At 35.4% G+C, this 13,794-nt stretch overlaps 1 protein-coding gene and 1 long non-coding RNA gene across 2 annotated transcripts in view; both read left to right on the forward strand.

The window, feature by feature from the left end:
• Positions 1–13,794, forward strand: part of LOC149926251 (uncharacterized) — a 385,527-nt gene that overhangs the window by 85,880 nt on the left and 285,853 nt on the right. The window lies entirely within an intron of this gene.
• Positions 9,452–13,577, forward strand: LOC149926254 (uncharacterized). Its single transcript, XM_090161926.1, has 12 exons — positions 9,452–10,710; positions 10,767–11,295; positions 11,351–11,498; positions 11,549–11,687; positions 11,742–12,060; positions 12,119–12,219; positions 12,275–12,583; positions 12,637–12,846; positions 12,899–13,009; positions 13,117–13,259; positions 13,319–13,534; positions 13,572–13,577. Exons 1-12 carry the CDS (start codon positions 9,972–9,974, stop codon positions 13,575–13,577), a joined length of 2,970 nt encoding a protein of 989 aa, XP_090018052.1. The 5' UTR covers positions 9,452–9,971.

Here is a 13,794-nt window from a genome sequence, read left to right on the forward strand (position 1 = left end):
CTATCAGAACTTAAACCGTTAGATTCAGGCATATAATTTCCAAAAACACAAACTACATTTGGAGTACTAATATTTATACTCACACAATTATATTTCGTACTAACAATTTCACCATCTTTTAAACTTTCAAATACTGCCAAGTGTTCGTCGCATATTTTTATACTTCTCAAGGTGTTAAAGAAAAAGTGGTTCACACCAGCGCAAATTTTTTCAATTGAAAAAGCATTTCACTCCCCGAAACTGTCACTTGCTGACAATGTACAAAGTCGGGCTTACGGGATTTCAAGTAATTTAACATCCACGATTTTCCTTCATTTCCATCTTTTCCTATTACAAATATTATTTTTCTGTCTGAGAGAATTAAATGTTCCAATAAACTTTTCTGCCATGGTCTAAGTTCTATATCTTTGTTTATTCGTTTAGGGGTTTTCATTTGTTCCACCCAAGCACTTGTCAAATTTCCAAAAAGATGCGATGGTAGTCCCGATAGAGCAACGGCTTCTGCTCGGACTCGTTGTTTATCAATTTCCGCTTCTACTTTACCTACTGCACCGTCTAATATGCCGACTCAGTTGTGATTTAAACGATTTATTGCATGTTGTACACGATGTACGTTTACATTTATGGGTTCTTAATCTATAGCCACGTATTCGTTTCTCGCAACTTGGACACTGAATATATTTGTTTCGACCCATTTGGATTATATTCGAACCGAGTCTATTCATAAATTGTTCTCGATTTTTGAGGGATCTCCGTATATAAAGTATAAAATGTGGGTTCTGAGGATAGAAATAATATCAGCCCTATTTTGATTTTCTTCCAAGTTAAGTGTTTCAGATAACGTTTAATTATTCAGCACCTTCATTTGATATAACCCTGTATCTTCCAACAATTCAGTTTTATGTTATGTATAATTCCCTTATTCATTACATCATTCCAAATTTAGCCCAATTCATTCACTGACGTTGGTCTTCTGAAATGGATATTCCAATAAAAACCTTTCTTATATCTTCGTTTCTGTTTAATGTGAATGTTGTCAATATAAAAAACATCATATGCTTTATTTAAATATAAAGAATAAACACTGGTTGGGTTAAGGCTAGAGTGAAATGGAATAATTAAGTAAATAGACATAAATTTTAGATCGCCTTTCCTCCAAAATATCTAATAGCGCTAGTACATTCTCGATAAATATACAAGTTCTTGTGAATAAGAGACGTTATTTATCAAATAATCATAGACAAAAACTTTGCTCAACGAAAAACTAAATAACGATTAATAATGTACAATTAATTTATTAAATAACGAGAAAATGTCTTAAGGTAATAAAAAAATAAAACAAGCGATTAATTAATCATAAAAAATATAATATTATCAATTTGATGATTGTTTCAGGATATCGATTATGATCAATGTTTGTACTAGAGTGATCATACCCAAAATGAGGTTAAATGAAATAATTAAGTAAACAAGCATAAATTTTAGATCGCCTTTCATCCAAAATATCTAATAGCTCTAGTACATTCTAGATAATTATACAAGTTCTTGGAAATAAGAGACTTTTTTTCAAAGATAAGCAAATTTTAAAGCTTATTGTCATTGGTTCCATAACAAAAACCGCATTGTAACGTAATAATGGTTACATCTATCTGTAAACTTATCAAGATAAGAAATGGTATATCACTATATAACGATCATTGATAATAAATTTCTAATCGTAAAACGCTAAACAAGGTTATTTTTTTTACTGTTTTGGTATTTATATTGTCAAAACACACACTCAAATTTGCTATATTATATTTATGGTATGTACTTGAGACAATAATGGTATTTAAAATAGCTTAGTATAGAAGTAAACACATTATGTAAAGCATATAAAGCATAATTATTTATATAGCTTATTAATTAACTATTAATAAGGTTATTTTTTTCTTTATAAAAATTAATTATGCAGAGAGTTCTTAGTTAAAGAAGATTCGAATGCGACTGTGGGGTGTGGTGGGGTGGGAAGTCGCTGTCCCTCGTATGTCAGACGATACTGCGGCTAGACACTACAAATACGTGAGTTAGAACTTTTAATTAAATTATTTATACATGTTGCAGAAGGTAGTTCGTTTCAACCCTTTAAAATGTCGAATTAATTACAATTATATAGATAAATTAGGATTTAAACGGATTATATATCATATCGGATTAGTCGTAATCATGTAAACAAAAGTTCTAAATTAAATTTAAATAACTTGTCCTTATTAATTATATTCTAGGGTTCGCCAGCGATAAATAAATTATAGCAATAAATTTAAGGAGTTTAGGGATGGGTGGAACAAATTACGGCTCTTCGTTTTTCCAATTGCAATTCGGATGTACCCAAAAATGGACCCAAATGGACCAAATGTACCCTAAAAACGACCAAAGTCACCATTTTCGCCCCTATGTACCCCATGTCGGACCAAATGTACCCCTAACTGGACCTTTTAGCTTTATTGTAAAGTTAAACGCCCATAGAGATCCCCCTAAAAATATTAATAAACTGGCGGTCCAATTTTGGGTACATTAATTATTTTGGAGAGATAAAACTAATTCTGGCAAACTGCTGCGATTTATAGTGAATGGGGAAAAAAGCCAATTTCTAGCGATTGGGAGCAATAATAAAACCTTATAATTTGTATACACTCTGCTCTTTTTTCCAAAACACTTTTACCGATGACCACCCGCTATTTTACGGTACCCTTTTACAACCCTTAGGGGCCCGAAAATGTTTGAAAGTGTTTGTCGGCGAAAATCCATTGAACTATTTATTACCAACTCGAAAGACAGGGGCCCGACATTCACTATGACGGATAGGTTTTGACGGACCTATTTAACGGTTTATAGCTGTTTGCATAACATCGTGTCAGTCCACACCACCTGCCGAATAGCGACATCATCTAACCTATTGACCTCGTAAATCAGCTAACCTTTTGACCTGCCGAAAATGTACGCAAAATGGGGCCCCTACAGGGGCCTGTTTCACCCCCGTTTCCCCTATTTAACGGTTTATAGCTGTTTGCATAACATCGTTGTCCACATCGCCATAGGGGCAGATAACCTATTGACCCAGGGTAACATCGTAAATCATCTAACCTTTTGACCTGCCGAATATTGCCGCAAAATGGGGCCCCTACAGGGGCCCGTTTCACCCCCGTTTCCCCCGCCCGCAGGTGCCCCCTTATCGGTAGACGCACTCCCTTATCTCTTTAGCTGATGGTGGGCGGCATCCACTCTTTAATTTAGGGTGGCAATTTATTTATCAAACGATAATAAATCACGTCGCCTCATTAGCTTTTGTATTAGTTTGCCTACCTGTGTCTACTAAGGGTGTATATGTTTATCCACTCTAATACACTGATGTGGAACTAATATTACGGCCTGGGCCGACTTGTTATATGTATCTAGTTCGTATAGGCATAGACTAAGAAAGGTTTCACAAGGACATTTCGCGCGCGAATTTAGGACCATGTAAAGTCTCAACACGGGAGGGCGCCACGTATATCAAAATGCTGGTGCGAACCAAATTCGAAGAACTCAAATTTGTAAGTCTGGGATCCGAGAAAACGGTATGGGAACATCTAGACTGTGCCACAGGTAGGCATCAACCGCCCAATTTTTGGAGCACAGTCAAAAGGTCAAGTTTTATGACCTTTTGAGCTTGGCCGAGCAAGAAATTTCCTATAGATTTTACGCGCTAATTTCATGGGTCCCAAAGCCCTCCCCCTATGAAAAATTTTGAGATTTGATTTTTTATCATGCCCATGCCAAACATGGTTAAAAGTGGTTATTCATTGTTAAATTGTTTAAAAGGACCAAACTGGATAATTTGAACCAGTAGTGGTCAAGATGGTCAAAAATGGTTAGTTTGGGTTGGGAGAGTCCACAATGGGCTAAAATCGACGGTTTGCGATGGGAATACCCTAAACGGACGAAAACGGACAGTTTGAACTGGGAGTGGTCATGATAAACAAAAGTAGTCAATTTGGGTTGGGAGCGTCGACAATTGGCAAAAATGCTCCGTTTTTTTTATGGGAGTCAGAATGCAACAAATTTTCCTGTTAAAGTAAAAATTTTGATAACCAAAAAAACTGGAGGTAAAATTTAAAAATCGATGATTGAAGCTTTATAGGGTCATCTGACTGCATCGTTAAGTGAAACTTGAACAATTTATTAAATAAACCCTCTCAACCTGGGGACACATCCCGCACGCAGTGTGTTTCCAATTGGCCCAATCCCCTTGTTCAAAAATAGTAGAATTTGTTTTTAACCAGTGGATATCAGTATAACGTTTACCTTTTCAATGTATCACTTAAAAACCCTTTTTGCGAATTATTTCAAATTAATTGAACCGTAAAGTAGTTAAATGGTTTAAAGCATTTTACTGAACGGATTGAAAATGAAATTTAAAATTCAACACAACTAATGTTAATGGTTTTCAATATATAAAAGCGTCATGCACAAAACCAATGAACAGGGGCTACAAAATATTAATAACCCATCTTCGCAATCTATAACTTCACAGTTGTCCAGTTTTTCTATAGGTAGGGTGAAACAAACCTCGTTAACATTACGAAACTTATTTAAATTATCAATATAACTACATTTGATGAAAATTAAGGAAATCATCTTAATAATGTTGATTTCCGATTCATCAAAAGAAATTCAATCCGCCAATTGCGTATGTAGTGTTTTGTATTGCCAGAAGAAATACGCATCCAATGGTTTGAAATCTGTGGTTGTTCCAGCAATACTTCTATATTGCAGTTGCTGCTTACCTATGAAATTTTAAGATTAAATGCTCTAATCCGAGATAATGTAAACTAAAATGAAATGTTGATTTACTTCAGTGAGAAGCTCTTCATCTGTTGGTCCAGTCCATGACTTTTTCTTTATCCATTTTGCTTGATTTGGACGCGATCACAAAGAGATTTTCAAGGTTTGCATTGCCTCACCAACATCTTTTTGTACTCTGGGTCCGAAGCTTCCTTCTGGTTCTTGGAGGCCAATAAGATAAGTGAATAACAATCTACCATCCATTGAAATCAAAGGCTGGATAGTGTAGGAGTGGGTAACCTTTTTTCCCCCCAAAATATATCGTTGACCTTGTTCAGCGAGGGTTCTTTATGGTTCAAGGTCATACGATAACCCAGATTGATCAGTGTTGAAGACAAAACGAGGTTCAACTGAGCTAAATTTTTCTTCGATATCTGTCGTTGAAGAAAGTTTAGTAATTTTTCTTAAAACAATCCGATTCTTTTTTTGAAAAGCAGTTAGCCAACTTTTACTTGCAGTGAAATTAAATCCAATGCGTTTACTTCAACTGCTCCCCATCTGCGCAATTCCAAACCCTTCACTGTGTAGGAGTTAGTTAAGCTTCCAGAAACTTATTTAAAATATTGCATTCTTTTATTTCAAATTTCTCAGAAACCGTTCCACATTAATCCAAGTATTGCCTCCATCTTTTGATGCAATTCGCATGCATAAGTTTGGGGTATTTTCTTTTTTTTTGTTAAAAATTTCAAGTTTTGTCAGCTTCATCGAACTAAATGGCTTTTTGTATGTAATCAATGGAAACAGCCTCCTCCCCTTCCATATAAAATTGTTGCCAATCTTGGGACCAGCTTTGGCTTGATGTTTGTGCTGCATCAAATCATTCATATTCCACCACATATTCATAATGTATTTAAAAAATTATTCGTCGACAAAATCCAAAGTTTTCTCTTTTATGATATCATTGGAGAAATGAGATCCATTAAAATATTAAAAATTTGCTCTGCTTTTCGAAAATCTGACGCAAAAGTTGGTGGTGAACGGTCAGAAAAATTTTCATTTGTCATTTTCATAACGATGGTTACAATGTTGACAGCATTAATTCTTGGCATTTTGATTTGACGATTTTAGCTTAAGTGTATGACTGAAATTGATATTAAAAATTATGTTTCAAAGTAGAGATTAATGTGGACTAATTTGGACTGGGGTGATTTAAGACGCGCCCATAGGCAAGTAAAATCGTGGCGCCCCAGTGGGGTTTATGGCGAGCAGTGGCGTATCCAGAAATTCGTCAAGCGGAGGTCGAAGTGTGTGTGAATAATAAGAGGGGATCGTTTATTGCGACGTAGCAGTGCTCTGATAATAAGTAAAAGAAAGATGATGATATCGGACAATTATTAGGTTACTAAATTAGCTTTGATTTGAATGTCTTTATTAAAATATAAAATAACACAAAAAATGCAAAATAACAGAGAAATTAAAAATGGTACTTCTTACATAAATCGGGTGTATCCTCCGGATACATAGCTGCCGTGTCGGGTAATAACACTTAAAATTGGGGTGGTAAAATAAAATAAAGAAAGAACTTGCGTTAGGCGCTTAAATTAACTTAGATATTTGATATAATTTATTGGGGAAGTACCTCTAAACTAGGACTGGCGTGACGGTACAAATCGGTTAAGATATAGTTATAGGGTCGGGTTTCAGTTTTTATACTGGTCAAAATAAAGCGGTATTGTTCGGGACTTGCAACACGGGGTTTTCTCTCTCTTGGACAGGAAATTAACAAAACACTCTAACTTGGTATTGGAGGAATCATGGGGGAGTATCGATTTAACATGGTTTTGGGGCTCTAGACTCCATATTTTAACTTGTCGGGGATAGGCGTGTATGCTTAAACGTAGTTTTCCGCCTCAGGGAATAGTGACGGGGGGGGGGGGGGTTTTAAGGAAATTTTCAAGGTTACGGATTCGCAGTCAGGGGATGTTGTCTTCTTTCCGCTGGCTCTTTTTCGTGGTGTCTCGAATATCTGGTTATTGCAAAGCGATTTGGACGAATTTATTTCTCGATAAAAAAGGGGTACCCAGGAATGTCCTTTGCCAGTGGGATGATACTTCGACGACAGGTGGGTTTGAAGGGGTGCCTTTAGTTGACTCGATCTGCTGATAGTTTTTCCACAACGGGTAAAATGTTCCTTGATTTAGGGATTGATTCGAAAATTAAACGGGATGGGCATTTCGCCTCTTATGGGTTGACAGTTAAAATTATGCATAATGCATCTTTTATTGGGAAATCGCGGACCGAGCCCGGAATGGGTGAGGGGTTTCTCCGAGTTCCGATTCTGTTCGAACTCTTCCTGTTAATTCTTTTGCGTTCTCTTGTTTTGTTGTTCTTTCGTCTAGGGGGGGGGGGGTCGGAAATTCCGGTGTCGGAAGTGTAGGCTTGATAGTGGATTTAAATTTCGGTTATACTTTCTATTGGAGCGGTCTCTGTTTCTACCCCTTTTGGATGCCTTTCTAGTTTTCGTCCTTAGCGACGAAATTGGAGGGATTTTTCCATAGCTGAATATGACCTTTCACACTGTAAGGCAGGGGTTAGGTCGGCCATCACATAGTTTGCGTGGAAAAAGGGGGAAATTTCGGAAGCTCTTTCTTTTTTAGAACTGTCACTTCATGTTACAATCTGACCATCTGGGTGGATTTTCTATTAACTCTGGCCGAACATGCTTTCCTATGGGTATCGACAGTACACTGGAAGGCAGGAAAAAATATAACTTTTCGTTCACTTTTTGAAAACAGACCATTATTTTCAAGGTTTTTCATGCTCAAGATTCAGCATTAGGGAGGCTAGCGGCATTATTCTTATTGTCAACAATAATTGATTAAGTCATTAAAATTGCAATAATTTACAAGGTTTACTCGGCAGTAAATAAGAGTATACCAATGTCTTTACTTCAAAGACTCATTTCTGACTTAAGTCTGCTTTCATTGGCTGGGAAGTTCCTGAGCTAGCAACCCTGTTACAAAATTCCAAAATAAAATGGCGGACCACGATGTCGCCTTAAACTAGTTTTAAAACTTTGGTTTATAAATAAATTTGGTTGAGATGTTTTTATTTAATTGAAAATTATTATTACTAAACAATCTTATTAACGTTAATTATTTAAAATTTTAACTAATATTTAGAGCTTAAGGGTAAGTTTTAATAATTATTTGAAATTCGCGCAACAAAGATTGTCGAATTATACGCCCTTAGATGGCCTCCTAGGATGTAGTAGGATACACATTATTTCAGCTCAGGGGCCTTGTAATTTGTTGAAAAGTAGAAACTCCTGACTACCTTGCTATTGAATTTGTGTTTTTTTTCTTTCCTTTTTTTTGTAATTTTCACATAAAACATTTATTTTTAAGTTTAATAAACAAATAATTGAATTAAAAAGAGTTCCAAATTTAGAATATAAAACTTTGACTAAAAGTGAAGATAAGTGTTAAAGTATTTTGTGAAAATAATTCTGTTAAATTTGCAGTTGAAAAGCCAGTCCTTTTCTTCAGTTTTAATATACTTTAGACTGGAAATGAAGGAGTGACAGCAATGGTTAAAATTATAGTGGGCACTGATTAATTTGACCCCATTTTTGTTAACAGATTCAGGTGAGGTCTCAGTAACTTGTTTCTAATTTCCGGATTTCTGGTAAATTTACAGTAGAAAAATCAATGGGCCGATTCCTATTCTTCAGTAAAAATTAATTTTATAGTAGAAATGAAGTTATTTAGTGAACGAGTGATACTAATGGAAAGTACCATCGCTAAGGTAGCAAAGTAGTTGTACAATGTGGCCCACAAAATGCTTTATTTTTTTCAAAAAAATTCCACTCGTTCTTTAATTAACTAATTTAGAGACTGAAAAAATTACTTGATTAAATTGTGTTTTTTTCAACTGGAAATGTAACTGAATTCTTTAAATTGTTTTTTCAAGACCAGACCGAATCTGGTAAATCTTACTTGGAAAATGCATGAATCAAGTATTGAAGTTAATGATTTGGTTGTGCAAAGTGAAATTTACTAAATTTAAAGAATTTTGATAACTACACATTTGGAAAGGCACAAATCAAGAATTATTATTGTGAAATTTATGATATCTCAGTAGATCCTACCTTTAATTGAGAAAATTTTAAGAATTCTTATGAAATCGAAACTCTAGTCTTCAACACTTTTAATATTGCTTCTTTACATTTTGGCTTGAATCAAAGTGTAGGATCTGTTATTAACAAAACTAACATTTTTTACTATAAAGTAAAAAGTTATAAAACTTCTAAAAAAATGGTATGACCTCCGAGTGACCGGAAATAACATTTACATAAATTGTTTATTCAAAGTGACCTATAAATAACGATATTATGTTATTGATTATTGGATCTTGTAACTGTATGATTACTTATGGCTTATATTTACAATAATAATTACTACGATAAATATGCCCTGTAGGGCAGGGAAAAGAGCCAGATATTAATTAAAAATGCTTTTATCAAAGCAGTTTAAAGGTAAATTATGGAGGGGGGTGAGTTGGTATTAGACTAGCTGAATATTATTAAAGAGTAGAAGGAAAGTGAGGGTGTGGCATCGATCCCGGGTTCGGGTTTGGGTTCGGGATCGAAATCCGGGATTTAAGGGATGAAATGGGGGTAAAATCATCGAAAAGTCAATGTATTTAGGGTATTTCTCGCGACGATTTGTTTTCCCGTATATCAACATATTGTGTCCAGGCCAACTTGTTCATTTATCTACGCTTATCTCGAAAGATACTTGAACGTATATCTTATCAAGTTTTATCGTACGGAATAAGTTGAAATGATGTAAAAATTGATAACCTAGGCGGCGCGTGCGCAGATTCCCCGGGAGGCGCGGTTAATTTGAATTGAAGTGTTTTGACGTCATGGAATATTTGTTGTTAAAGTAGAATGGAAATATTTTTAAACTTCATTTTAATAGCATTAACGCGTAAGTAGTACTTAAATATGCTTAACACTTGAACCTATCTCACGAGTATTTCAAACGAATATTTTAAGTATGAGAAACGTATTGTTCTCAAATGATACTTGAATATACTATAAAAGAGGTTGTATAGCGTTGTAGGAGGTCATTCCACGGTTAACTGCGGTAGCTATATTCAAGATGCCTAAAGCCCAACATATTTGCCCTACGTGCACGAAAAGTTTCACTACCAAGTCCTCCTTAAATCGGCATGTTAGAGAAGTACACGGTGATAGACATACGTTTGTCTGTGAAGTATGTGGTAAGAATGTTGCTAGATTGGAACATTTCAAGAGCCATCAACGAACTCATGACTTGAACGCACCCGGCCCTTCCGAACCCATGGACCTGTCTCGCACACCGTCACCAATGCAACGTTCGCTAGCATCTTTCCGTCCACCATCGCCATACCGTCCACCTTCACCTAGTCTGCTTCAAGAAATTCAACTGGAATCTATCCAACCATCTACAGCGGATTTACCCAACAACCCAACGCCATCACCTGTTCCCGCCTCATCAATACTTGATGAAACACCACCAGCATCTCCAAGTATGGTCCAGGCCTTGAATGATACGTTAGCATCTATCCGTTACAATGCTGAAGACTATGATATTGATGCGGGGATGTTTATCGGACGTTACCGAGCCGCTTTCAGTAAATTTCTAATGGAAAGACTCGCCAGTAAACGTGGAATTAAATGGTTCCTACTCGTAAGATCTGTTTATATGAGACCTTTAGGGGGTGAGGAACAAAGAGCGGAAGTACGACCCTATTTCCGGAGCACTATGCAAACAACATTAACGCCCGATGTCATTGAAAGCCAGCTGAATGAATGTCTTGAAACAATACAGTCAGCAGCGGAAAACTTTGAAGCGACAGGTATGTACTAAAATTTATAAGTTATATTTTGAACTAAAACATTATATTTTTGATAGGATCGGGTTGGGTAATTGACCGTGTTCTGTATGTAGAATTAAATGTAGCATCTTACCAACCGTTGCGAGGGTCATCGTATATGGAACTACCTGAAAAACTATCTCGACGTCACGCGATTCTTAATATTAGAAACGAAAATGACGAGAAATGTTTTCTCTGGTCAATTCTCGCTAAACTTCACCCAGTTCCTCGGACTCAAAACGCTAATCGTGTTTCCAAATATACACCTTATGAAAATGAACTTGATACCAGTGATATATCTTTTCCTTTCAAATTAAACGCTACGGAACTTAAAAAATTTGAATTAATGAATAATTTATCAATATCTGTGTTCGGCTTTTCGGGAGACATATTCCCCCTTTACGTAAGCGCTAACAAGTGTTGTAAGGAAAGGGAGGTTGATTTGCTATACATCACCGACGAAACTAAAGATATTGACGATGGGAATAGACATTACTGTCTTATACGAGACCTAGGAAAACTGCTACAGCATCTAACAAAACACAGAAATACAAGTTATTATTGCAGGTAATTTAGTTTCCAATATATTAGTTTGAAATATACTAATTATTTTCTGTATTAGAATGTGTCTTCACCGATTCAGTGGAAGCAACGCTGAACAGCGACGTGATGCGCATATCGAAGAATGCGCCACTCACGGCGTCCAAAAAACAGTTTTCCCTACTAAGAAGAAGACGGTTTATTTTGATAAATATGAGTGGACAGAAAAGGTAAAAATAAAAATTATTTAATTTAACTCTTAATGAAATGAAATTATTAGGTGCAGTATGTATTTTACGCCGATTTTGAAGCAATCCTACCGAGAGTTCAAGGATGTGATCTAGATCCCGATATAAATACCAGCAAAGTAAACATGCACATCAGCTGCGCGTATTCGTGGGTGTTTGTTGGACCTGACGGTAAGTTATTTGACAAAATTCCCTTTTAGATATATTACAATAGGATACTTATAGGTGTACCTGTTCGAACCGATTGCTATCGAGGACAAGATGCAACTCGAAGATTTCTGGAGTCTATTCTGGAATTAGAGAAGGAGTTGATGGAACTCATTGAGACAAATGTACCAATGATTATTACCCCGGAGGAGGAGGAACAGTTTCAAGCTGCTACGCATTGCTACATTTGTCAGAAGCAGCTAAATCAGGGAAATATGCCCGCTGTTCGAGATCATTGCCATTTCAGCGGCAAATATAGGGGGCCAGCGCATAACGTCTGTAATCTTCAAAAGAAAGTTCCAGAATTTATCCCTATTTTCCTTCATAACCTTAGCAGGTGAATTTATTAAGTTAATTAACCAGGAAATAAACCTAATAATAATAAATCTTCATAGATACGATTTACATCTTATATGTCAGGAGATTGGTCATTTTAAGGAACAGACACTTGACTGTATTCCTTCCACTAGCGAAAATTATATTTCGCTGAAACTAGGTAAAATATATTTAATTATGAATTTAACCTTAACATTAATTTTATTGTTTTTTAGGGAGATTTCGGTTTTTAGACTCTTATCGATTTCTAAGTGATAGCCTCGATGCTCTAGTATCTAATCTCGTTTTGGAAGGAGCCAGTAAATTCCAGATTGTTAAGAAATATTTTGAAAGTGAGAAAGTTCAACTGCTTTTGCGGAAGGGGGTCTACCCATACGAGTATATGGACGATGAAAAGAAATTTGACGAGACGATGCTGCCACCTAGAGAAGCGTTTTTCAGTTCATTGAAAAATCAAAATATTTTAGAATCTGATTATTTACACGCCCAAAATGTTTGGACAGCGTTTAATATTCAAACATTAGGTAAAATTACTACAGTATAAATATTTCAAATCTCTTAACCTCGGTTTTCGTAGGGGAATACACCGACCTCTATGTGAAAAGCGATGCGTTGCTCTTAGCCGACGTTTTTGAAAATTTTAGAACATTATCTATAACCCATTATAAATTAGATCCCGCTCACGCTTACACCGCACCAGGTTTAGCCTGGCAAGCAGCTTTGAAGATGACCGATGTTCGCCTCGATCTCATACTTGATATAGATCAACACTTATTTATTGAAAAGGGTAACGCTTTTGTGATATTTTAAATATTATTGTATTTACATTGAATTTTTAGGGATTCGAGGCGGTGTTTCAATGATCTCAACTCGTTATTCTGAAGCGAATAACAAATATATGTCCGACACATATGATTCGTCTAAAGAGAGCAGTTATATATGCTATTTAGGTAATTTACATTTTTAAAAAAATAAATAATTTTTTTTATTTTTATTTTTTTATTTTAATTATTTTAATTTTAATTATATTAATTAACTTAATTTAACTTAATTGAAGATGCTAATAATTTGTACGGTGCTGTTATGTGTGAACCACTACCGCTAGGCGACTTCCAGTGGGTTCAGGAGGATGATTTGCAAACACTCAGTGAAAATATTCTGAGTATTCCCAATAACGTTGAAAACGGATACATTTTAGAGGTAAATAACAAGTGTTATAATTATTGAATTATATTTTTAAAGAATTGTTTCCTTTGCAGGTGGATCTTGAATATCCTCAAGAGTTGCATGACTTACATAACGATCTCCCAGTAGCGGCGGAATCTAAAGTTATTACACATGATATGCTATCTCCATACTCCAAAGATCTCTTAGGAAAATTAAATATTAAGGAGAATCAAAGTCTACCAAAACTTCTTCCTAATTTAAATAATAAAGAGAAATACATAGTACATTACCGCAATTTAAAATATTATGTAGAATTAGGTTTGAAAATAACCAAGGTTCATCGAGCTCTAACCTTCACTCAAGGAAAATGGTTAGAAAAATATGTTAGATTCAACACTGAACAGAGGAAATTATCCAAGAGTTCATTTGAAAAGAATTTCTGGAAACTAATGGTTAACTCTGTTTTCGGGTAAATCAATTTAAATAATTTATTGCTGTTTTTTCCCTTACTTCATTTAATTCTTTAGAAAAACAATGGAAAATTTACGGAAGCATATAAATTTCGAGT

This window comes from Leiobunum rupestre, chromosome 10, assembly GCF_980474605.1.
Source record: "Leiobunum rupestre chromosome 10, qqLeiRupe1.1.hap1, whole genome shotgun sequence".
Lineage (NCBI taxonomy): Eukaryota > Metazoa > Arthropoda > Arachnida > Opiliones > Sclerosomatidae > Leiobunum > Leiobunum rupestre.